This window comes from Miscanthus floridulus, chromosome 10 (genome assembly GCF_019320115.1).
Source record: "Miscanthus floridulus cultivar M001 chromosome 10, ASM1932011v1, whole genome shotgun sequence".
Classification (NCBI taxonomy): Eukaryota; Viridiplantae; Streptophyta; class Magnoliopsida; order Poales; family Poaceae; genus Miscanthus; species Miscanthus floridulus.
This window is the reverse complement of record NC_089589.1, coordinates 127266202-127293163: the sequence shown is the minus strand read 5'-3', so window position 1 is coordinate 127293163 and position 26962 is coordinate 127266202. Positions and strand designations below refer to the sequence as shown.

The following is a 26962-nucleotide window of genomic DNA, read 5'->3' as shown; positions in this document are numbered from 1 at the left end:
AGGAAACTTTCCTAGAAAACTTTTTGAAAACCTTCCCAGAAAACTTTCCAAGAAAACTTTCTAGAAATCTTCCCCGAAAACTTTTTCAAAAAACTTTCAGGAAACTTTCCCAGAAACTTTTTTGAAAACCTTCCTTAAAAAACTTTCCGGAAACCTTCACTGCAAACCTTCTAGAAACTTTCACGGCAATCTTTCTAGGAAACCTTCGGTAAACTTTCCAGAAACTTTCAACATCCTTCTTGGAAATTTTCAGCTGCAACCTTTCAGAAAACTTTCAGCAACAACCTTTCTGGAACTTCAACTTTTCAACAACTCTGAGCTGTAACTTTCTAACAACTTTACAGCAGCTTCCCGTGCTTTGTTTTTGGGTTATGTTTGGGACTTTGGGTTAAGTTTTTGAAAGGATTTATTTCGGCTCCCATTCACCCCCTCTCTTCTCTTGTCGCCGTCTTCGGTCGTTCACGAGGTCACATCGGATGCCACCAGCTATCAGCAGTCGACAATACACAGGACGCAGATTATTTGTGGCAACGATCATTTACAGGCCTGTTTGGGGTGTTAGATACTCGCGGGCTGGCTGGGCTTGCAGTAAACACGATTGACAATGAAAAGTGGTCCAACATTTCATGGGCCTAGGATTGGCTAGGCAGACCTATAAGTAACCCACACTGAATAAAGCCGTACAAGCATGCAGGCAGGCACCGAGGTTCCGAAAAAAACGTATGCAGAGTTGGACGAAGCTCAAAAACAGGGCAGGAAAGAGCAGGGCGTACCAAACCAAATCAACAAGAATATACCAGATTTATGGTCATAAGAACAAATCTCATATACAAACCAAACTGTCTCTTGCAAGAATTGACCAGAATGTATATGTTCTTTTGAATCACAATGTAGTTCACAAGCTCTACAGTCTACAATGAGCTTTACTCACTCAACAATTGGGAACAAATGAGTACAGCATTATCTCTCGCGCTCATGGATCACAGTAAACAAACTATATTTGCACGCCATTAATTGTCCTATTGCAAATAAAGGATACACTATAGAGTGAAGGAAAGGGGGGAAAAAGCACAAACCCACAACCAATCAGGGATGAGAACATCCACCACACCATGCGATGCGACCTGCAGTTTGCGTTACGATGTGAACGCCTTTCCTGGCTACAAGTACAGACTTGTCCCCCGCCGCCTGTTCCACAGACGGATCGATTGACAAACATCCTGTAAGACCCGAGGATCATTATTAAAGTTTGGTTAGGAATGCAGCAACCTCTATGGATTAGAAAAAGGAAGGCGGCCAAGAGACTCACCATGCATCTCAGCTGAGTTGTCCCGGTCCCGGGTACAGAGGGCAGTGGCTTCGTATTTGCTTACAATCGATCTCTATGGCCCCATTCGTGCGCCCTTAAACCTGACTTGATCCGCTTCTTTTTTCATCCGGAATAATGTTTTTCTCTCACAAATTCCTACAACATTTCTTCAAAACATCCAAATTCGTCCGGAATTCCTCCAAACCATCCAAATTTCTCTCGGGAATGTGCTTGATCTTATTCCAATTTGGGTGTCCCACTTCTTTGCAGGTTCTACTGAGCACGGGGCACCCTTGGATACCAATCGTCTTAAGAGCCTGGTGGGGCAGCGTCGGAAGAAGCTCTATCTTATCGCAGTTCAAAATCCACAGTGACTGGAGCGACACGAGGCACTCCATATTTTCCGGCAACCGGTTCCAGTCACAAAAGTAAATGCGAAGCACACGCAGACCAATGAAGAGTTCACTATCTTCAGGAATAGCTGCCAGCTGGCTGCAATTCCAGAGTTCAAGTTTGTGCAGGTGCTTTGGGGCATCTGGATGGTGGCCACTCAACACCCAGCTAGGATACCTTGAACCGTTGTAGTCCCAGATTTTGAGCTCTTGAAGATCCTTTGGGGGACAAAGGCCCTCAAGTACCTCTGCTTCCACGTCTGGACCAAAACTCTTATCCAAGCCGAACCACAGTTCCAGTTCTCTGAGTCGCTTCTTTTTGCATAGGTGGGCTTCAAGAGCTTCCTCTTTGCTTCCGACAACCTCAAGCCCCCATATAGTTAGAGAGCCTCGAAGTTTGTTCAGATGCATCAGCTGCTTCAACTCATACCCTTGTGCCTCCTTCACTCTGAACATTTCTATTGTCTGGAGTGACGTCAGCCTTCCAATGTTGGGGAAAGAAACCGAAGCTGAAATGTACCGCAAATAGATTAGATTAGCCATATTTTCAGGATAGGATGCCCTCATGCAAGGAATATCTATGGTCTGGATATGGTAAAGCTTGCTAAATGTGCTTGGTAAAATCAGATGGTCAACAAAGGAAGCAAGACGGAGAAAACGTAGATGCTTCATCTGATAAATAGATACTGGGACTGACAACTCGTTTCTACAATGCCGTAGCTGAACAATCAGCACCCGCAGTTTCCTCAGACTCATGAATAAACGATCCGTGACTTTTACCAAGTCATGATATTTTCGCATGGTGACCCAATCCTCCTGAATGATAAGGGTGCGCAAATTTCCCATGTCCAAAATTTTGTCAACAATCTCTGATCCAATGTTGGTCTCAATGAAGAGATGATGAACCCCTCGCGGGATTTCTTTTGGTGAGCCATTCGAAACAATTCTATAGAACTCACTACCAGAAACCCTCTCTGCCAACTCATGTAGCAGGTCATGAATTGTGAAACCCACTGCCTCCTCGCCCAAAACCAAAATGGTTCTTCGTCGTACTTGCAGAAATGAGAATGCCTGTAATTCATCAAAGTATCTCTGTCCTATATCTTCCAGTTCCTCTGTTCCGTTACTCCTGGTGTTTACAAACCCTTGTGCTATCCACATGTAAACAATGTCATCCCGTTGTACTATACATGCTTTGGGGAAAATGCTGCAGTATGTAAAGCATCGCCTGATGTCAACACCAAGCTGCTGATAGCTCCACCAAAGAGCTCCCATTGTTTCATCCAACACATCAAGGTTTGATGTTCTTTCCCAGAAATCAATTCTGCTTTCGCTCTTAAGCCGTGCTGCCACTGTTATTGCTGCAATGGGTGATCTATGAAGCTTTTTTGTAATTTCTCTCCCGATGGCTTTATATCTTTCGTAATCATTCCCTGTGACTTGACTGTCTTCTAGGGCATAGTGCATGAACATTGAGAGGTACTGCTCCTCCTCTAAATCAGGTATTGGGATTTGCATTTTCTCCTGAGCACCTAAAGCTGCAGCGGCATCTGTTTTTTGAGTTGTCACCAGGATTCGGCTTCCACTCTGCCCAACAAGAAGCACATCACGTAGAATCCGACGTTCCTTCATATTGTCACCGTTGACCCAGACATCATCCAGTACTAACAAGAAGCATTTGTCTTTCAGCTCTTTTTTCAACTCTGCTTTTAGACTTTCAAGATCATTGTCTTTAGAGGGCTGGCTCTGCGTGATCTGCTCAAGCATATCACGAAATATATTACCCACGCTGAATGTCTTCCCCACAAGAACGAACATGATAAGGTTGAAATGTCCTGCATACTTCTCATGATCACAAACATATTGTGCCAGGGTACTCTTCCCAGAACCTGTAATGCCATATATGCCAATCACAGAGTAAGGTTTACTGGTGCTGGAGCTTGCTGCATAGGTATGTTGTCCTTCACGAAGCATCCTACATATATGGGCACGGTCCATGTCTCGACCGAACACTATCTTATCAATATTCATGTACAACTTGTCAATTTTTTTCTTGTTGCTGCTGCTTTCTTTGGCAGTGTTCTTGACAGTGAAGCTGCTTCTTTCGTTGTCTGCATCCGTGGTGGTGCCACTGCTACTATTCGTATCATTCAACATATCTGATTTCTTCAAGGCAGTGAGAATATCTTCTATGTGTTTTATTCGATTCCTCAGACTTATTCTTTCAGTAATGGGCACTAATTCTGCTGCACTGCCATCCTCCTGCATGAAGCAAGGTTCACATAATTATTATGACAGCCATGTATAGCCCCTTTTAAAAACGTACTTAAATTCTATAACGTGCAAAATGAAATGTTAATAACGGCGGTTAATTTTTGTACAAAAAGGTATTTGTATGGATCATATGAAATGGAAAGAGTTCATTTAATAGCACTTGTCTATCAACCCTATGGACTAGCTGTCTACATAAGCTAGCTGTCTTATGTGAGATCATGTGATGAAAAAAATTGGTTTGAGATGAAATTGAAACTGTAAAGTGATTTGTATTATGGTATAGGTTGATATGCATGTGTTGCTTATTTATGCTTTGTGATAGCATGGTGATTTGGAATTTTTGCATGACATGCTTGTGTGAGGTGTTGTGCGGATTGACTTGGGTGAAATAAATTCACAAGCATAAGCAATGTAATATAGAAAAAATAAATGGTCAAAATGTAATTTAGCAGACCGTGTCATATCAAGGTGTGCTTTAAAAAGGAAAACTGTGGTAGCATAAGAAAAGAGGCATCCTTATTATCCAAGCCTTTTTTTTAGCTTCCTTAAACTGAAGTATTGGATTACACTCCCTAAAATCATTTCAGATTTCTTTCTTTTTTTTCATTTTGGACCATTTTGACGAAATTCCACATCGACAAGACACAGACTGATCTATGATATTCAATTCATCATTTGATAAGAGCCTTTTTACTAAATATATCTTTGAGCTGCCAGAGCTGGTACTACTAATTATAACAAGGGAGGTATAACAAAATTTTGTATCTATGTACTGAATTTCAAGTTGTAACTTTAGCTCACAGTAGCTTTCCAAAGACAGACAAATCAATATATATATATATATATATATATATATATATATATATGGTGTGGTAGACTCTTAATTTTGATGTACTAGTTATTTAGCATAACTGAAAAGAACAAGGCAAAATATTTCAAAAAGAACAAAAGGCAAACACTGGTGCAAGAATGCAAATCTAGTATGTCAATCAGAAATGATGGTAAGATGGTACCTTTTTACTTTTGATGCCAACAATTCCATATGGCCAATCTCGATAAAAACATGCCTTTGCAAACAATGTCAGCATAGGTCGAGCACAGTACTGGAAAATTGACAAAGAAGTTGGCTCTCCCACTTCTCCTCCTTCGGAACTTTCTTCTTCTATCTTCTCAGACATTGCTCCATCTTCTCCATCTTGTATCCCCTCCGCTGCCTCTCCTTCCACCACTTGTGCCTCCTCCACTATTTCTTCGTCGTCCACCATCTCCTCTGCTGGCCTACGTGTTGGTTCCACTGGAACAAACACAGAGCCTCTGGACTCAAGACATGGGGGTTGCGGCGCTAGACGAGAAACTGGAAGAAGTGCACCGGATCTGCGTGGTATAATGCATCTGAATAGTTGCCCCAACTGTTGGTACCAGCTCTGTGCACACTGCAGTACTGCAGCACCCGCGATCTTTAGTTCAAAGTTCTGCCTCGAGTGCCGCCACCCTTGAATCAGGAACTGCCCCTGCCGGGTCATGCTTTGTGCCCTCTTCATTACCGCTGCGAGGGTGACATGTATCCATCGCCCAAAGGAACTCCCCTTGCAGCGGGCAATCCAGGCGCAAGCAGCACCGAGTTGGTTCTCCACCCAGCGGCTGTCATCATCCGCAAGATGGAGATCCTTCTCGATCCGGCGATAATCGAGAAGATCTAGGATGTCTTTGGCTTCATACAAGGCAGACTTGAGATCCTTCTTCATGCTGTCCAGTATCTTCAGATTGCTTTGAGACCCTTTGTCTTCGGCTGCTCTGAGCACCGACTGCTCCTCCACGACACCAAGCGTCTGCTTCAGCTTTGGGATAGTCTCATTCTCTAACTCCTTGAGCTTTTTTGATGTGTTGAACACTAGGTCCGCAAAGATCTTGTTCACGAGCAAGCTTATAATGGGTGACAGAAACCAACCTACTACAGTTAAGCACCAGGCTATCCATCCAAGTTTCCTCATCAAGTCTGCCATGGAATCCATGCTTAGTTTTCCCGGAGGGGGAGAAGGGGCTGAGATGAGGGAAGGAGGATGGATGCACCAATAGTGCTACTCTCCGTTCGTAGCTTTCAGATATATGTTGGCTGGTACGTGTACCACCGCATATATTAAAGGTAAAGCCACACGCCATGTGATGTTTACATCAAAAGTGTGTCAATCCCTAGCGGTGGCGTGGTGAACTGGTGATCAACTTTTCTATGGGGTGTTTGAATTTGGTGACTAAAAGTTAGGAAGTGTGTCGCGAGGATGTTACATGGGGTGTTCGGATACTAATAAAAAAATAAATTACATAATTCATCAGTACTCCACGAGACGAATTTTTTAAGCCTAATTAATCCGTCATTAGCACATGTTACTGTAGCAAAACATTATCAAATCATGGACTAATTAGGTTTAAAAGATTCGTCTCGCAAATTAGTCGCAAACTATGTAATTAGTTTCGTAATTAGTTTATATTTAATACTTCATGCATGTGTCTAAATATTCGATGGGACAGCGACTAAAATTTAGAAGGTCCATCCAAACACCACCTAATTCGTAGACACAAAATATAATAAGGGCCTGTTTGGCAGGGCTCTGGCTCCTCTGAAAATGGCTCCGGCTCTGGCTCCTCTGAAGGAGCAGCTCCTCTGGAGGAGCTGAAGTCGTTCTGAAAAACATTTGGCAAAACGGCTCCTTCGCACTAGACGACGTGAACCCACAGCAAGGAGCCACGCGAAGTTTGATTTTGAGGCTTCTCCTGCGCAGGCAAAAAATGGCTCCGGCTTTTGACCGGCTCCCCATGCGAAGCCCTTTCCAAAACAAGAATTTGGCATAACTCCTGCAGGAGCCTTGCCAAAGAGGCTCTAAGTGAATGACGACAAGCTTAGATCACCGTCATGGGTTTGAGATAGTTAGGGCACCCTAAATAAGCTAGCTAGCTCGAAGACATTCTTTCTAACAATATTGCATTCTTACAAAATAGCACATAGCTTATAACATGAATAGCCTCACTTGACATTCTTACAAAATCTTGAAATATGTGCATGATTCTATCACTACTCTAAAAAGATTTCCCGTAAAAGCAAGGCCAGGACAATGTGTAACCTATTCCCCTCAGTGTTGTCTTCGTCTTAGACGGGTTGGGCTACGACGCCAAAGCAGGCTCATGGTCATAGACTCTATATCACATCTATGTGGCCTTGCGTTGTTAGAGCATGTGCCTTTGTTTGATCGTGTGGAGAGGTGTGAGGAGTCAAAAATTTAGGCTGTGTTTAGTTGTAGGAATTTGGATTTTGAGGCTACTGTAGCACGTTCGTTTTTATTTGACAAATAGTGTTCAAACATTGACTAATTAGGCTCAAAACGTTCGTCTCGCAATTTCCCACAAAACTGTGCAATTAGTTTTTCTTTTCGTCTACATTTAATGCTCCATACACGGGCCGCAAACATTCGATGTGACAGATACTGTAGCAATTTTTTAGAAGTTAGTGTGGAATTAAAAAAGGGCTTACATTGAATGGAAAGTTACGGATCCCACACTATTTTCACAACTCGGTATAAATATAACCAACAGTGACACTGCTGGTTGTCGACAACAACCGACGATTATCACTCTCAGTTGTTATTCACTCCGTTCTAAATTATAAGGCGTTTGCTTTTACTACGTATCTAGACATAATGTATATCTAAGTGTACAGCAAAAGCTAAAGCCAAAACATCTTCTAATTTGAACTAGAGAGAGTAGCTATAACCAGCAATAATACTCCCTTTGTTCCTGAATGAATCAATTCCGAGCATAAGAATTTGTCCATGAATAAATTGATTTCTGGGTTTGATGGTCCACTAACCAGCTTTATTACCCCTCGGAGTTTCTGTCCCATTTACAGCACGTCCGCATCCCCTCCCATCTCCCTCCTCTTCCACAGTGAATGCACCTTCATCTCTCTCTTCCCACCACCGCCGCCCCTATTCCAATGCAAACGTACGGCGGCTGGTTGAAAGGCCTTTGGCCATGACGACGGCGAGGCAGGACCCGGGCTGCATGCTCTCGCAGCCACCTGCGCGTGTGGTGCCAGGTTCCGCACCGTTTTTACCCTAGGATCGTAAATTTTTGCAATCTGAACACTATAGCATGTTTCGTTTGTATTTAACAAACTTTGTCTGATTATGGACTAACTAGGCTCAAAAGATTCGTCTCGTGATTTACAACCAAACTGTGCAATTAGTTATTTTTTTACCTACATTTAATGCTCCATGCATACGTCCAAAAATTGATGTGACGGAGAGAGAGTGAAAAAACTTGAAACTTTGATGAAATCTAAACAAGGCCCTACTCGTAAGCTGGCCCATGCTGCTTTGGCTCCGTTTAGATTTTTGCGTATCGAATCTTACGGCACATGCATAGAATACTAAATGTAGACGAAAAAAAACTAATTGCACAGTTGGGTGAGAAATCACGAGACGAAACTTTTAAATCTAATTAGTCCATAATTAAATACTAATTACTAAATACAAATGAAAGTGCTACATACAAATGAAAGTGCTACAGTAGTCAAAATCCAAAAAAAAAAATTAAGATCTAAACGGGCCCTTTATGGTCACCAGGGACGAACCTAACCTAACGCTGCGTCCATATTTATGGCGACACCTACTGCTACCGTAGTTATCAGTCATCACGAGGAGCGTCGGCACTCTGCAGACTTCGCGTCGTCGTCCCCTGGGTGGCTGGGTGTGCCACGGCCATTGCACCCTTGGCCCTCTCCTGGTCCCCCAGCAATAATGCTCTCAGACAGAGCATGCCGGGGTATTGATGACAGATTGATCTCATAGTCCTACCCAACTGTATCACACTTACTAGTCTGTCGGCTGTCCTCCACCGCGTGATGAGTGCCGACCACACTGACAGTGCCTTTGCGTGGACCCGTCAAACATTTCGTGCACGCATGATCTGGTTGGTAGCATTGAAAATGTCATTTTTGACTTTTAGAGTTTTTATTTAACCGTTGGTCTTATTCAAAAATTTTATGTAAATAATAAAATAAATAAACTATTATTAAAGTATCTCTAATGCTAAAATAAATCATAAAAAATAAATAATATTTATATAAAAAATATTAATAAGACAAACAGTCAAATAAAAAATCTAAAAGTAAAAAACGACACATTCGAACGGAGGGAGTAAGCTTTAACCAAGTTCTGCCACCCCATGGATGAACGCATTCTCCATGTCTTCAACCAAATATTTTTATGCGCGGGCGCACCCGTATCTAAGGAGCAATCCAAACGACCGTAAAGCCCTTTTTTGCACCAAAAAAAGCCCACCCAGATTCGCGAATCCGGTTAGGCCTACGTGCTTCGTGGGCCAGCAATGGGATTCAATGGCTGCTGTGTTCAGCCATTCCATGCATCCACGTACATAAATTCACCTTTTTGCCTGTCTATTTACTGCACGTACATATATCACTCTTTGTAACGAGAGAAAAAGGGTGTATGTTTCGACCATCATACACACGTAACGGTCTAACGAACCCTAAATAATATAGTAATACAACCATCACACTCGTATTGTTGCAAACTTGTTTAACTTCGGATGGGATGAATGAACTTATAGTTAATTAGCCATCGATCCAACCAAAGTGGGAACAACATGCGTTACGCCGCTACCCTGTCACAACACAACTCACAGCTAGTTCTACGCTGAAGGCTGATGACACACCAGAGCTAGCCAAAAGCATAAGAAGAACCAATCAAGGTCCTTGAGAATAGCTGGCGGGCCTGATTTACAAGCCACTGGGCTGACGGCTCTTGAGATATATGGAGCCCCATACAGTAATGGAGGAGTTGGGCCATGCAGTGCGGAAAATCTATTTCACGACATGTGTGGCCGCGGCCTGACCCGGCTACGTGTTAAGGTATTGGGCACCTGAAAAGGATTGAAATTGAATCGTGTCAGAGCCGAGTTGAAACGGATCGCCGCCTAATCCTAGACAGGAGGGCAGAGAGCTCGCAATCGTGTCGCCCTCCTCTGCACCTTGTTTAAACTGCCTTTATTATAATTTTTTTTTGGCTCTCTCCCAAAAACTGTTGAGAATCGATCTATTCACAGATTGCCAGATCCATTTTCTCATCTCCAATCCCAAGAAAGAGGCGTATAGAAGTTGTAGATGCAGATCCCGTTTCTCTTCCCAATCCTCAAGAACGACACACAAGAACACAGGGGAGACACGCGTATGTGAGGGGAGCCATCTCTTCATTAGCCCATCTAGATGTACATGTAGTCCCTTTATATAGAGATGCCTTCAGGGCATATATGGTAGCCACCATGACATATATGGTATGAGCCCATCAATCCTCTAATTGAGGAATTCTTAACACTTCCCCTTGGGCGAATACCATGACAAATACATGCCTCGTTAAAACTCCAAAAACCCAGTGGGAAAAAATATGGGGAAATAGTACAGTATTGTCGTTTAATACATTTGCACATTGTTGCCTCATTAAAAACCTTACATGAGAAACTTCAGGAAAACTCATTAGGAAAAAAGAGCACAACATATGTCTTCAGGACAAACTATGACCTTCTGGATCGTACCATTTTCAATTCTCTAAAATTCTGATCAAGGTTAATATCATAAGGAAATTCTCCCCCTGAACCTCGCAGGACAATCCTGCTATGCCAAGAACGCTTTCTATAGGAAGCATATGCATATAGAGACTTAACAAGTATATCGCATACATTACAAGGGTCATTTCATAATCTTAACCTCATCTTACTTTTGTGGAACCCGTGAAGTAAAAATATGAGGTGCACATAAACAATAAACCACTTTCATAAATGGTGTCATGATAGAGCTTTCATCAGAGGTTAGCAAGTCACCATTTAGAATAACACCTTTTAGGTATTGTTTGAGACTTTCAGAGTCGCATGAATGACGATCAATATCTTGTAAATACTCCCCCTGATGATAACATCCGTTGAAGTTATTCATTCCCATGACATTAACCATTATTTGAAAATAAACATACACAATGATAACGCATTGAGATAACAATATTTAGTCTTCGTGACATTTGTCTCGCTATTCAAGAACATTGAGAATAGAGAATAATGCAAAGGAATTTATTATATTATATCTTGCATACATTAGGATGCATATTTGTGCACTCTAAAATTGCAATGACACACATCCTCGAGATGTGACCAATAATCATTATTCTTTAAATCATTATATAATTTTCTTTATTCAAAGTAGTGGTGACTCCTTCTGGGATTGATTCCAGATTCTTCGAAAATCTTTATCTTTATCACAAGTCCGTATTTCTAGTGTAATGGGGAAAGTATTGCTTGTAACACCAAAATATATCATATCGGTTTCAAAGGATACTTCAATCCAAAACTTCAGGTGAAGAAGGCATTATATCACAAGTATATATACACCCATAGTAAAAGCTCATGAAATCACATTTGCTTATATGGTATACTTTTGTTCCTTCAGTTCCTCTTTTTATTCCTATCTCTCGGGTCTTATATGGGTCTTTATTCCTTCCGAGGAATTCACTTATTTTGGTGTATTCAGACTTATAGCCATATATTCATTCAAGGAAAATCCTTTAGGGAGTTGTTATATTTGTGGGGCGATCATTTCACATAAAAGACAATATTGGTACAAGATTTTGATGTTGCTCTTCATGAATTTTCAGAATCCCATAACTGTATATTTTAATTCATGCCATTAGCCAGATTCATTACAGCGGGACATATTTTTGTAAAAACATATGTCGGGACTGGTCTCTATTAGGACCCTTTGAACCATCGCTTTTCACCTCCCATTATTCAACGATGACCCATAATTATCCGAACATTAGGTTCAAGATATTCACTTAGCGATTTTTGGTTCAACCTCAATTGCATGTTTCATTTGACCCGATATGAGAGCTTCAAGCACTCTTGCCATGGACTTTTCTCCGGATCCGGATTCTCACAAAGAGACTCATTTAGCAATTATAGAGGCAAACAAGCGTCGATACATATTTTTCCGACTTAATAACGATCTTCGTTTATTAAGTCGAAAAATAATCGAGAGCTGTGCCACCAGGCGCGGGGACGCCAGTTGTGGTGCCGCCAGGCACGGGCCACCAGGGCCATCGAGGCCGCCGGTCGAGGGGCTACCGGGCAGGGGCCACCAGGGCTGTCAAGGCCGCCGGTCGCGGGGCTGCTAGGCACGGGCCACCGGGACCATGGAGGCCGCCAGCCGTGGGGGTGGAGATCGAGTGGCTGGAGATGCCGAGAGGATGAGGAGTCTCCGAAGGTTGCCATCTCGATTCTACTTCATCAGTAGCATGTTGAATTCGTCGATATACAAGAGACATCATTTAAGATTCTCGGCAACCGAAGAGATGTCCAGGAGTTTTGGCGAGGGGCAGCATGGTCTTTTTTCTTTGTTAATCAGTCCTAGAGTTGATAGAAATTGATTCTTTCATAGACAGAGAGTCGGTACCTATTTTCACTGCCGGTTTTCATGAGCAGCAATCATGAAAGTGATAAGCTTTCGCTGGTTCATTTCTAAGCGGCATTGATGTCACAGTAGTGGTTGCTTGTTTTCTAGTAGTGGATCTATTTGTGCTAAATGAATGACTACGATGAACCAGCAGCCAACTAGCAGACATGTTGATGCTAATCAAATCAAACAGCCATGCTTGGTGCGTGTAAAGTTTGCCTATCGTCGTTAACTACACTTTTCGTACTCCAGTGACAGCGAAAAATTAGCTAAAGCTAATCTTCGACCCACTTTTGCTTATAGAAGGGAGTGAATGTACTGAAAAGCTAATGCCAGCATGCATGGGCGGCACCATTGTCTATTCATGCGTTTGATCAAAACTACGTACAAGAATTAATGATGACAGAAAATAATAATTAATAAATAACTAAGTACCTCTGATCCACATGTGACGCATTCTCTCCAAACATATATAAGCGCGTGTTTACTTGGGTGAAAGTTGGAAATTTGGCTACTGTAGCACTTTCGTTTTTATTTGGCAAATAGTGTTCAATCATGGACTAATTAGGTTCAAAACGTTCGTCTCGCAATTTCCAACCAAACTGTGCAATTAGTTTTTTTTTCGTCTACATTTAATGCTCCATGCATGTATCGCAAGATTCGATGTGATGGCTACTGTAGCACTTTTTGAGAATTTAGGGTGGGAACTAAACACGCGCTAAAAGGTCTGCACCCTCATGATGTTTCATTGCCTCCTTTTCACACATACTATCTCGCTAGCGTACAGTGCTTCCTGGGAAATACCCAAACGACCATAGAGGCTGTTCATCAACGTTTATGAATGATCGCCAGGCCTTTTTCCTTAGCCTCTAACCTTGTACTGTATATATCGTTAACAAATTAACCCTTGGAAGGGTGTTTCCATTCTCTTAAAAAGATAGCCACATAGCGGATAGAGACCCCATATTCCCAAGAGTTAGGTTCCGGCTGCAGGTCTGGATCTCCTCAGGAGCGGAAGGATGGGAAATAACGCAAGGGGAAAATCTGGCTTGGAGATTAAATGTTGACGGAAGGAACTTATCTGTATCTCGTCGTAGTCCGGCTCGACAAAAGCCTCAGCAATGGTGACGGATGGCTGGTGCTGCTGCGCCGCCGTCCACGCACTCCATGTTCCCGTTCCCGACTTGCGGCTCGGATGGATCGACGGAACCGATCGGACTCGAAGAGTGCTTGGCTTGGTTTGAACCTGGGGCTAGGACTGGCGGCCCCAATCCAGATCCACGCCAAAAGCAAAAGCAATATATTAGTTAATTTATCAGGGTGCTTTAAGATCCGGATAAAGCTTTTTTGAGAGGGTCACTGGAGCAGAACTCTACTTCAACTCTTCGGTAAAGCATACTTCAGCAGTTCATTTGCTTGTTTTCGATGGTACGTAGAAAAGATTTGCACCATAGGTTCTAATCCTACACTAGCATGACAATTTGGTAATGTAATGACATGAATGAAATTGCTCAAATGCAAATCCTCGAAGTAAAGAGAGGGTTAGAAACATGGCGATGTTTTCCCGAGTATCGGAGACTTGGCACTCTCCACTCATCCTTGTTGAGCACCAGCACAAGGGTATCGCTTCCCCTCGATCCGTGCAAGGACCGAGTGTCCTCTATGTGCTGATTCTTTGTCACTCTACGCGGTGAATCGCCCACAGCCGCTCACACTATGAGTTGGGTCATACCCACAAGCTCCATCGGGTGATCACCAAGCTCCCAATTACCACAAAGCCGTCTAGGTGATGCCGGTCACCAAGAGTAACAAGCACAAACTCTCACCTGACCTAAACAAGCATAATGAGAAAGGTGGATGCACACTTGTTACTCTCTATGCACTAATGAGGTCCTTAATCTTGGATTATCAAATCTCAATCGCCTCATTTAGGCAAGAACTCCCCCTTGCTCCCAAAGTGTTGCCTCATCTGAACAAATGAGCAAGAGAGCTTCTTTGGACAAGTTGGATGGGTATAAATACCCCTCGATAAAGAAACTAGTCATTGGACCTCAGCTGCACTGAAATCGAGAGCATCGGACGCTCATGTACCCTACATCGGACAACTACATCCTTGTCCGATGTCTTTCCAACAGTACAGTGACATCACTAAGCAAACTAGCCGTTGGAGCTGACCTCTATAGCGTTTTGTTCGATGGAATCCAATGGACTGGTTCGATGGTCAGAAAACCTCTCTGAAGCTCTCTGAAATGCACCGGACACTATCATCATTTGTTCACTGACTCTCCTGTTGTCTATCTGATGCACTATCAACCAAACCCTAGCTGATGCTACAGTGCGAGAGTTTTGTCCGATGCTCCAACATGCCAGTGTCCGATGGATCATTCAAACTCTGGCTTGCGCACGCATCTACCATACACTCATTGGACACTAACCATTTGTCCGATGGTGTTCTACATCTCTGTCCGATGCTCACATCAACACTCGATTCATTTCTATTTTGAAATCCTTTATGAATGAGGTTGACTCCAATTGATCTTTGGGCTATCTCTGAGCCACCTAGTGCTAAGTTTGATAAGTGTGCACCACACCTAACACATTAGACTCACCTAGATCAAGGTACTAGTTCATACCCCTTTATAGTATGGTATGGCTAAATGAAAAACAAAGTCCTTTACAAATTTGCCAGTCGAATCGGTATGGAGGCATCTGGGCCGTCGGATCTAACTTGGACGCGCCAGATTATATTGAGTGAGGGGAAAGAGAGGTGGCCGGCCGGCGGCGAGTCCAGGCGGCGGCGCCATTGACGGGACCTCACCGGAGTTGGGCGAATCGGTGACTCCGGCCACCGTTTGGCTCAAGAGAAGGTCAGGGAGCAAGAGGAGAACGAGGCGAATCCATCTAGGGGATCGGAAGGGGCTACGACAACGCGGGGACTAGCTCGGCTCGATAGAGGCAGCTTGGGTTCGCGGGCGGTACTTCAGCGACGCGGCACAAGCGATAGAAAGTGTAGGAGAAGGAAAAGCGGGTACCGGGGCTTGCTTACCTCACGTAGAAGCTCGGCGAGCAGTCCCGGACAACAGCGGAGCGACGGAACAGCGAGGCGACTTCGACGGCTTGAACTGCTAGGGTTCCACGATGACTGTAGTTCTAGCGAGGGCGGGGCTAGTGTTGGATGAGATAGGAGAGCGGCGCAGGCATGGGGCTGCTATTTAAGGGCAAGGTGGCTTGCATCGCACGCAAGTCGGGCGGAGCGGGGTGGAAGCGGACTCCCCATCGGTGGAGCAGAGTCTGGCTCGAAGCCGACTCCAGGTAGGAGACAACCGATGCGTGGGCTCGGAATGGCAGCGGCTCAGTCAGCGGGCCCGCGGTGGAGTGCGAGGCCCAGTTGGCCTGTGGTGGCGCGCTAGCTGCGGCCTAGTGAAATCTCTAGTTTGGTTTTGGTGAATTGATGAAACCCTAAGTGCTAACCTAGTTTATCAAGTGATCATGAGATAGGTAGCACACTCCAAGTGGTGAAGCAAATAAAGATCATAACATGATGATGATGCCATAATGAGGAGCCACGTCCGGTCAGTAGGACCAGAGCATCCGGTCACCCCGATCAGTACCCAGTGAAGGGGTATAACGGCTCTATTTCGTGGGGGCTTCTATTTAAGCCCCATGGCCGGCTCAAGCTCACTCTCTTGGCCATTTTGCATTGACATAGCAACCTTGTAAGCTTAGCCAAAGCCCTCCCACTCATCTCCATCATTGATTCATCATCGTAGTGAGATTAGGAGTGATCCAAGTGCATTGCTTGAGTGATTGCATCTAGAGGCACTTGGTGTTCGTGTTTCGCTGCGGATTTTGCTTGTTACTCTTGATGGTTGCCACCACCTAGACGACTTGGAGCAGCGAGGATCGTTGAGCGGAGGGTGGTGATTGTCTCCGGCTTCGATCGTGGTGATTGTGATGGGTTCTTGACCTTTCTCCGATGGAGAGCCAAAAGGTACTCTAGTGGATTGCTCGTGGCTTGTGTGATCCTCATCTTGTGTTGGTTGTGCGGCACCCTATTGAGGGTTTGGCGTGTGAAGCCAATTAGCGCGTGAACCTCCAAGTGAGTGAATCGCCATAACGAGGACTAGCTTGTCGGCAAGCAAGTGAACCTCGGTAAAAAATCATTGTGTTCATCATTGATTCCGAGGTGATTGGTCTTCATTGTTATTCATCCTTGTGATTGATTGGTTCCTTCATCTATGCGGCGGTATAATCTTCTTGATCACTCTCTTTACTTTACCGCAAACTAGTTGTCAAGCTCTTTAGTGTAGCTAGTTGTGAGAGCTTGCATGCTTGGGTGGTGTGGCTCTTTAGTTAGCCTTTGATAGCACACTAACATAGAGTAGTGTCATAGCTATTGTGTGAATAGATACTATCTAAACTAGAATTGTGGTAGGTGGCTTGCATTTTGAGTAGGCTAGCGCAATACTTGCTTCGCCTCATAATTGTCTAACCATTTTGTTAAGTGTTGTTGTAGAAATTTTTATTAGGCTATTCACCCCCCTCTAGCCATTAGGACCTTTCAAGTTGTATCGGAGCTGAGGTCACCGTGATTTGAGGCTTAACAACCTTCGGTGTAAAAATGGCTCAAATCAACAACACCAAGAAGCCACCCCAATTTGATGGCTCAAATTATCCCTATTGGAAGGCTAAGATGACAACATATATCAAGTCAATCAATAGGAAGGTTTGGAAGGTGGTGGAGACTAAGATTGAGATTGAAGATGAAGAGGCTCCCACCGCCGCCGAAGAAATGCTACTCCAAAACAATGACATTGCTCTTAGTGCCATCCATGATGCTTTGGATGAGAGAACCTTTGAACAAATCAAGAACATTGAGAGAGTTCATGAGACATAGAAGAAATTAGAGGAATCATTTGAGGGCACTCAAGCCGTGAAGGGTGCAAAGGCATACATCCTCAAAGAAAAATTTGCAAGCTTCAAGATGAAGGAAGATGAGAGTGTGCCAGAGATGTTTCATAGACTTCAAGTGCTTGTCAATGATCTCAAAGCACTTGGAGAAGAGGTGAAGGACAAGGACTTCTCATATAAGTTCTTGAGATATTTGCTTTCAAGATTTGGTACATTGGTCACCATTCTAGTGAGAAGTAGTTTGGACACCATGACACCAAACCAAGTGTTAAGAGACATCATGACCGATGATACATATAGAGATGAAGATGAGAAGAAAGAAAAGAAGGAGAATAAAGATAAGAAGAAGAATGAGAAGAAGAAGAGCGTGGCATTCAAGGCCACATCATCCAAGGGCAAAGCTAAGCAAGAAACATCAAGTGAAGATGATGATTCATGGGATGATGATGATGATGAGAAGATGGCTCTCTTTGTCAAGAGATTTGGCAAGTTCATGGTAAAGAAGGGCTACCGTGCTAGAAGGAAGAAGTCTTCATCCAAGAACAAAGAAGAGTCAAGAAGGTGCTTCAAGTGTGGAAGCAAAGATCATCTTGTTGCTCAATGCCCATACAATAGCGAAAATGATGATGACAACAAGAAGAACAAGAAGGACAAGAAGGAAAAGAAAGAGAAGAAGGACAAGATGGCCTTCAAGAAGAAGGGTGGTTCATATGTAGTCACTTAGGATAGCGATGCTTCGTCAAGTGATGATGATGACAATAGTGATGATGTCAAGACCACCAAGAAGAAGGTTCTTGCAAGCATTGCTATCAATGAGAAGCCTTCTCTCTTTGAATCTTCATCATGCTTCATGGCTAAGGCCACTAAGGTACAATCTTGTGATGATGAAAGTGATGAAGAACATGATGATGAAAATGAAAATGATAGTGATAGTGATAATGATGAACCTACTAAAGATGAATTATTTGACATGCTAGAAGATTCTAAAGAACATTTTGACATTAAGAGAAGAGAATGCAAGAGCTTGAATAAGGAGGTAAAATCCCTTAAGCAAGCCCTTGATGAGCTCAAAGCAACTCATGAGAGGCTAGAGGAAGCCCATGAGAAACTTGGCAAAGCTCACAAAAAGCTTGAAAAGGCTCATTCCTCTTTGCTTGATGAACAAAATAAGAAGAAGCATGTTAAAACTTGCAATGTAGGTTTAACTTGTGATATAATTGATGAATCACTATCTATGCCTATCATTGTTGCTCCCACTAACCCTTCTTGTAGCACTTCTATTTCTATCTCATCTAGTAGTGATGGTCTCACTTGTGACACCTCACTAGTGGTTGAGAATGAGAACCTCAAGAAGGAGGTCAACAAGCTCACTCACACCTTAGCTAAAGCTTATGGTGGTGAGGACCGCTTGCTTATGTGCTTGGGTAGCCAACGAGCTTCTCTCTACAAAGAGGGATTGTGCTACACTCCTAAGAAAGGCAAGGCGGCCTTTGCTCCTCACAAGACTAGTTTTATGAAGAACAATGGTTGATTTTGCACTAGTTGCAAGCAAGTTGGTCATGTAGAGCAAAAATGCATGAACAAGAAATCACAAGCTAATGTATCCTTCATAAAGCTTGATTCATGCTATATGCTTACTAAGGGTACAAATGGTGTGAAGGCTAAGTTCATTGGTAAACCATGGATGGGCTTAAAGAAGAAAGCCATTTGGGTACCAAAGAGCTTAGTGACTAACCTTCAAGGACCCAAGCAAGTTTGGGTACCTAAAAGGAATTGATTTTCTTTTGTAGGTAAATTACAAAGCCGGAGGAAGGCATTGGGTTCTTGATAGTGGGTGCACTCAACACATGACCGGAGATGCAAGAATGTTCAACTCAATCAACACCAATAACAATGATGGTTATGATAGTATCACATTTGGTGATAATGGCAAAGGTAAGGTCAAAGGGCTTGGTAAGATTGCAATATCCAATGACATGAGCATATCCAATGTGTTGCTAGTAGAGAGCTTGAATTTCAACTTGCTATCCATGGCTCAATTATATGATCTTAGATTCAAATGCATATTTGGGGTAGATGATGTAGAGATCATAAGTGTAGATGGCTCTAACTTGATCTTTAAAGGTTTTAGATATGAGAATCTATACTTGGTTGATTTCAATGCTAGTGAAGCTAGATTATCTACATGCTTGTTCACTAAGTCTAGCATGGGTTGGTTATGGCATAGAAGGCTTGATCATGTTGGAATGAAACAATTGAATAGATTGGTTAAGCATGACTTAGTTAAAGGCTTGAAAGATGTTGTGTTTGAAAAGGATAAGCTTTGTAGCTCTTGTCAAGCCGGCAAACAAGTTGGAAACACACATCCTAAGAAAAGCATGATAAGCACTAGTAAAGCATTTGAGTTATTGCACATAGATTTGTTTGGGCCAACACAATACACTAGTATCGGTGGAAATAAATATGGCTTTGTGATAGTGGATGACTACACTAGGTACACATGTGTATTCTTTTTAGTGGACAAAAGTGATGTGTTTGCAATATTTAAATCATTTATCAAAGGCATTCACAATGAGTTTGAAACAACCATCAAGAGAGTTAGAAGTGACAATGGTAGTGAGTTCAAGAACACTAGAATTGATGAGTTATGTGATGAATTTGGAATTAGACATCAATTCTAGGCCAAGTACACACCTCAATCAAATGACCTTGTTGAGATAAAGAATAGAACACTCATTGATATGGCAATGTCTATGCTTAGTGAGTACAATGTGAGTCAATCTTTTTGGGCCGAAGCTATCAACACGGCTTGCTATTGTAGCAACCGCCTCTATTGTCACTGATTGAAAGAGAAGACACCATATGAGCTCTTGAATGGTAGAAAGCCCAACATTGTATTTTTTTGGGTCTTTGGTTGCAAATGCTATATCTTAAAGAAAGGCACAAGATTGGGCAAGTTTGACAAGAAATATGATGAAGGATTTCTACTTGGTTATTCCACTACAAGCAAAGCATATAGAGTTTGGAATTTGGATAGTGGTACTCTTGAGGAAGTTCATGATGTTGAATTTGATGAAACCAAGGGTTCACAAGTAGAGAATGAGAACTTGGAAGATGTTAGAGGCATTCAACTTTCAAATGCCATGAAGAACATGGATATTGGTGAATTGAGGCCTAGGCAAGTGAATGATGATGAAGATGATCAAGTGCAAGTGCTCTCTAACTCAAATATGCAAGATGATATAAATCAAGTTAGTGCAAGTGACTCTCATGACAATGAACAAGATCAAGTGGCTAGTACATCTTCTCAACCCAATGATCAAGCAAGTGCAAGCAATCAAGTCCCAATGCTCCAACCAACCAATATTACAAGGGATCATCCATTGGACACTATCATTGGTGATATTTCTTGAGGTGTGCAAACTATATCAAGATTGGCTTCATTTTGTGAGTATTTCTCATTTGTGTCATCCATTGAACCAAAGAAGATAGATAAAACATTGAAGGATGTTGATTGGGTAAATGCTATGCATGAAGAATTGAATAACTTCACAAGAAATCAAGTATGGGAGTTGGTAGAAAGACCAAAGGGACACAATGTGATTGGAACTAAATGGGTCTTTAGAAACAAGCAAGATCAAGATGGGATAGTAGTAAGGAACAAAGCAAGATTGGTAGCACAAGGCTATACACAAGTTGAAGGTCTTGACTTTAGAGAAACATATGCCCCTGTTGCTAGATTGGAAGCAATAAGAATCTTGCTAGCCTATACTTATGCCCACAACATCAAGCTCTATCAAATGGATGTTAAGAGTGCATTTCTCAATGGCTACATCAATGAAGAAGTATATGTTGAGCAACCTCCTAGTTTTGAAGATGATAAGAAGCCCGACCATGTGTACAAGTTGAAGAAGGTATTGTATGGCTTGAAGCAAGCACCTAGAGCATGGTATGAGAGATTGAGGGATTTCCTACTCTCTAAAGGGTTCACAATGGGCAAGGTTGACACCACTCTTTTCATCAAGAAGATTGGAAAAGATCTATTTATATTGCAAATCTATGTTGATGATATCATATTTGGATCAACCAATCAAGACTTTTGTGATGAATTTGGAAAGATGATGGCTAATGAGTTTGAGATGTCCATGATTGGAGAGTTGAGTTACTTCCTTGGTCTTCAAATCAAGCAATTGAAGAACGGTACATTTGTAAGTCAAAGCAAGTACATCAAGGACATGATCAAGAAGTTTGGTATGAGTGATAGCAAAGTCATTAGCACACCAATGGGAACCAATGGCAACTTGGATAGTGATGCGAGTGGAAATATGGTGGATTAAAAGTTATATCAGTCTATGATTGGAAGCCTACTCTATGTGACCGCATCAAGGCCGGATGTCATGTTTAGTGTATGCATGTGTGCAAGATTTCAAGCCTCACCAACAGAAAGTCATTTGAAGGCTACACAGAGAATATTGAGGTACTTGAAGCATACACCAAATGTTGGTTTGTGGTATCCCAAAGGAGCAAAGTTTGAGCTAGTTGGTTACTCCGACTCGGACTATGCGGGATGCAAGGTTGAAAGGAAGAGCACCTCGGGCACATGTCAATTGTTGGGAAGATCACTTGTTTCATGGTCATCAAAGAAGCAAAATAGTGTTGCATTATCAACTGCCGAAGCCGAATACATATTCGCCGGTAGTTGTTGTGCTCAAGTACTTTGGATGAAGGCCACTTTGAGTGACTTTGGAATCAAGTTCAAGAAAGTGCCATTGCTATGTGACAATGAGAGTGCAATCAAGTTGACCAACAATCTGGTTCAACATGCAAGAACAAAGCACATTGATGTCCGTCACCATTTCATAAGAGATCACCAACAAAAAGGGGACATTTGCATTGAGAGTGTAGACACCGAAGATCAACTTGCCGACATATTCACCAAGCCATTGGATGAGAAAAGGTTTTGCAAGCTAAGGAATAAGTTGAATATATTGGATTTCTCAAATATGCGTTGATGCACCTCCCCACTCATATGATATGCCTCTCCTCCGAGCAATCCAAGGTAAAAGTTGATTGGCATGGCATACATCCTTGCTAAGGACATGTTTAGTGCATTTAGTCATTTCTCTATTTTATTAGGCTCATTCATGAAAATAAAATGAATTTGATATTTATATGGTATCACTATTGCTTCTATGCTTGACTTGATCTAGTGGTAGCATATGACATGTTTATGGGCTTGTAAACCTAGTGTTTAATCTAGAATATAAGCTCTAAGTGTTTAACTCAACATGGTATAAGATAACCCTTATTTGGAGGTGTGAAGAAGCTTGTTCTTGGATCAAACCGAGTTAAATATCTTTGACAAATAATCTAGATTGGACCAAATTTGAGAATATGATCCTCACCCCATTGATTGACATTGATAAACCTCAACCTATCTATAATTTAAGTCTTTGTGGTCATTGATGACAAAGGGGATAGAAACAAAGATATAAGTAATAGGGGGAGAGTTTGACATAGGGGGAGAGATATGATAAAGGAAATGGATCAATTAAAATTTTGAGCACACAAGTAGGGGGAGCAAGCTCATGAACTTGTATGGTGCATTTGAATGTGCATTTCATATGTTTGCTTGCATGGCATAAGTTTTAAATTCAAAATATCCATGCTTGTGTGATATATGCTAGTTGAAAGATTGAATGATGAAATGAAATCACTATATAACTTTCTTTTCCAAGTAAGTTTTTACAAGTGATTTCATTTTCAAAGTGTTGTTTCCAAGTGGTATCAAGCTAATCATGGTGCTAAGGAAGGTATAATGGTGCACTCCGATTGGTATCATGCTTCAAAGGTCCATCTTTTATACCTTAGCATCACGTGGTAGACATTGACTCCTATATTTCCTATCTAAGCATATGTGCAAGCTACAATCCAAACTCTTAGCACATATGTAGGGGGAGCAATTGCTATCATTTGGGGTTCATGAAACTTGTCCATATCCTTTTACACATGGTAAATATGCTTGGACAAGCAACATGGATTCAATTGAATTTTAATTCATATCTTTGTGTAAGGGTTGTCATCAATTACCAAAAAGGGGGAGATTAAAAGCTCTAGTTTGGTTTTGGTGAATTGATGAAACCCTAAGTGCTAACCTAGTTTATCAAGTGATCATGAGATAGGTAGCACACTCCAAGTGGTGAAGCAAATAAAGATCATAACATGATGATGATGCCATGATGATGATCAAGTGCTTGGACTTGGAAAGAAAAAAGAGAAAAACAAAAAGCTCAAGGCAAAGGTATAAACCATAGGAGCTATTTTATTTTGGTGATCAAGACACTTAGAGAGTGTGATCACATTTAGGATTGATAGCCGTACTATTAAGAGGGGTGAAACTCGTATCGGAATGCGGTTATCAAAGTGCCACTAGATGCTCTAACTCATTGCATATGCATTTAGGATCTAGTGGAGAACTAACACCCTTGAAAATGTTTGTGAAAAATATGCTAACACATGTGCACAAGGTGATACACTTGGTGGTTGGTGCATTTGAGCAAGGGTGAAGAAGTTAGAGGTGAAATGGAGTTGGTCGCAATGATGCTTGCGTCGGTCAAAGGACCAGACGCTGGGTCGCTCAGCGACCGGACGTTGAAGGGCTGCGTCCGGTCGTGTTGTCGATCATCACTATAAGAAGTCACAGTGTGACCGGACGCTGGCAGGGTCCGGTCAAGCATGACCGAATGCGTCTGGTCGGCAAAAACACGTTTTGGACCCTTACTGTAAACGACCGAACGCTGAGGGTCCAGCGTCCGGTCAGCTCTGTCGGAGCGTCCGGTCAACATTTCGACTGTTGAGATCAAACGGTCACCATTGAACGTAGGAGACACGTGGCCACCATCGGGCGATCGGACACTAAGGAGCAACGTCCGGTCAGTAGGACCGGAGCGTCCGATCACCCAAATCAGTACCCAGTGAAGGGGTATAACGGCTCTATTTCGTGGGGGCTTCTATTTAAGCCCCATGGCCGGCTCAAGCTCACTCTCTTGGCCATTTTGCGTTGACATAGCAACCTTGTGAGCTTAGCCAAAGCTCTCCCACTCATCTCCATCATTGATTCATCATCGTAGTGAGATTGGGAGTGATCTAAGTGCATTGCTTGAGTGATTGCATCTAGAGGCACTTGGTGTTCGTGTTTCGCTGTGGATTTCGCTTGTTACTCTTGGTGGTTGCTGCCACCTAGACGGCTTGGAGCAGCGAGGATCGTTGAGCGGAGGGTGGTGATTGTCTCCGGCTCCGATCGTGGTGATTGTGAGGGGTTCTTGACCTTTCCCCGGTGGAGAGCCAAAAGGTACTCTAGTGGATTGCTCGTGGCTTGTGTGATCCTCATCTTGTGTTGGTTGTGCGGCACCCTATTGAGGGTTTGGCGTGTGAAACCAATTAGCGCGTGAACCTCTAAGTGAGTGAATCGCCACAACGAGGACTAGCTTGCTGGCAAGCAAGTGAACCTCGGTAAAAAATCATTGTGTTCATCATTGATTCCGAGGTGATTGGTCTTCATTGTTATTTATCCTTGTGATTGATTGGTTCCTTCATCTACGCGGCGGTATAATCTTCTTGATCACTCTCTTTACTTTACCGCAAACTAGTTGTCAAGCTCTTTAGTGTAGCTAGTTGTGAGAGCTTGCATGCTTGGTTGGTGTGGCTCTTTAGTTAGCCTTTGAGAGCACACTAACATAGAGTAGTGTCATAGCTATTGTGTGAATAGATACTATCTAAACTAGAATTGTGGTAGGTGGCTTGCATTTTGAGTAGGCTAGCGCAATACTTGCTTCGCCTCATAATTGTCTAACCATTTTGTTAAGTGTTGTTGTAGAAATTTTTATTAGGCTATTCACCCCCCTCTAGCCATTAGGACCTTTCACCTAGCTTGCTGGGTCGGCCCAAGAGCGGGAGCTCGGGAGAGCTGGGCCTATGGGGAAGAGAGAGAGATGGGCTACGGGGATGGGGAATCTGGGCCGTGGAAAAGGCAAGGCCGAGCAGGCCGAAAGAGAGGGAGAGTAAGGGAGGGAAATAAATTTTTTATTTTTCTTTTTTAAATTTCCAAAGCAATTTTCAAATCCAAATTCAAATCAATTTGAAGTTTGATTTCAAACTACACAATACAAAAATAATATGCAGCAGCATAAATACATAAACATGTAGGTAAACCCTATAATTGATTTTAAGTTAACAAACGTTATTACTTTTCTAAATTTAAATGCTCACAAAAATACATAATTAAATCATATTCCCCTATTTAAAAACAATGGAAATTTTTAGGGTGTTACACCGAGGGAATATAACGAATTTGAAATACGGGTTGTTGTCCATAATTTTTGTGATTTTCCTCTGTGCTAATGAAAAGATATGTTTATTTTAGAATTATCTTAGCATATAATTTGTTTATCATGTTCTTATAGCAATTTCTATGTGTTTGCTGCATTCTAGCATGGTTTAAGGCAAAGATAACTTGCAATAAAAGATAAGTGAATCAACCTTTATACTCACAGTTCTTCCTTCCATGAAGAATGAGCTGGATCTTGTTTGCGCAAAGTTATTGGAGTTCATCACATGCCTTGATTCATCTTTGATGTGAATTCATCTCTTGACTTACCCAGATTGAATTTGAGAGTTTTCTACAGAGATTAGTTCAACAAAATATCCAATGTCTACACTAGCAATTTTTAGTTCAATAACCAAACTAGACTCCATGTCTAATTTTGATCAAGAAAGACGTTTCAACCTAAGCACCATGCTTAATTTAAAAGCCTATGAAAGTATGTCGAGTACTTCCAAACCAAAGCATACTATAGCAGACAAAGGTAGCATGAAAGCACTATAGAGATTTATTCAAATAGAGATGAAAGGGAGCATGATCATGGTGAGTAATAATTTTTTTATATTTTTCAATAAAGATGCAATTGACATGGATGTAAGCAAGAAACTAAACATGCTGTGGATTTAAAATGAGAAAACTTAAACTAAGCGAAAGTGTATGTATGGATTATTCAAACTAAACATGCAATGGAATGCAATAATTAAAAGATAACTACTCATCAAGTTTAAAGTCCATGAGCAAGACTATCTCACCTTTCTTGATCATACTTATCGTGACTCACAATGGGATTTGTGAGTAGTGCAGCGTATCCGTCACATGAGATGTGATTTGAATTCTTTTGACGGCGACCTTTTTCTCCAATCTACACATGGTTAGAATAAAATATATGTCTATACAAACCTATGAGATGGTAGGGTTCCGGTGTTGATGGATCTTGAACGTTCAGACACCCTGGGTTCTTCAATGTTTCTCTCTTCTTTTCTTATGGAAACTTGCCGGAAGGTCGCAACGGCATCTGTTGTCCTATCTTTTCCACAATTTAACAGAACATGGGTAATCCTACTAAAGTTAGTGATAACTAGATTAGCAGATATCAAGCTAGTATCAAAATCTTTACGCCAATGGTTTCCCCGACAATAGCTCCAGAAACCTTGTTGATATTTTTAAACGCACACAGATAAATCCAT

The 26962-nt window shown here is 42.1% G+C and overlaps 1 protein-coding gene across 1 annotated transcript; it reads right to left on the bottom strand.

The window, feature by feature from the left end:
* Window positions 1-821: 821 nt before the first annotated feature.
* LOC136485649 (disease resistance protein RGA2-like) lies at window positions 822-6061 on the bottom strand. Its single transcript, XM_066482497.1, has 3 exons — window positions 4989-6061; window positions 1310-3963; window positions 822-1220 (listed from the first exon to the last, which is right to left on the bottom strand). The coding sequence occupies exons 1-2, from the start codon at window positions 5985-5987 to the stop codon at window positions 1456-1458; spliced, it is 3507 nt and encodes a 1168-aa protein (XP_066338594.1). The 5' UTR covers window positions 5988-6061; the 3' UTR covers window positions 822-1220; window positions 1310-1455.
* Window positions 6062-26962: the final 20901 nt, after the last annotated feature.

Bases quoted from the DNA above. Each gene is read 5' to 3' on its own strand.
- LOC136485649 (XM_066482497.1), bottom strand. From the start codon at position 5,987: ATGGATTCCATGGCAGACTTGATGAGGAAACTTGGATGGATAGCCTGG. The intron at 3,964-4,988 runs GTACCATCTTAC...TGCTTCATGCAG, and splicing joins TTGGCATCAAAAGTAAAAAG to GAGGATGGCAGTGCAGCAGA.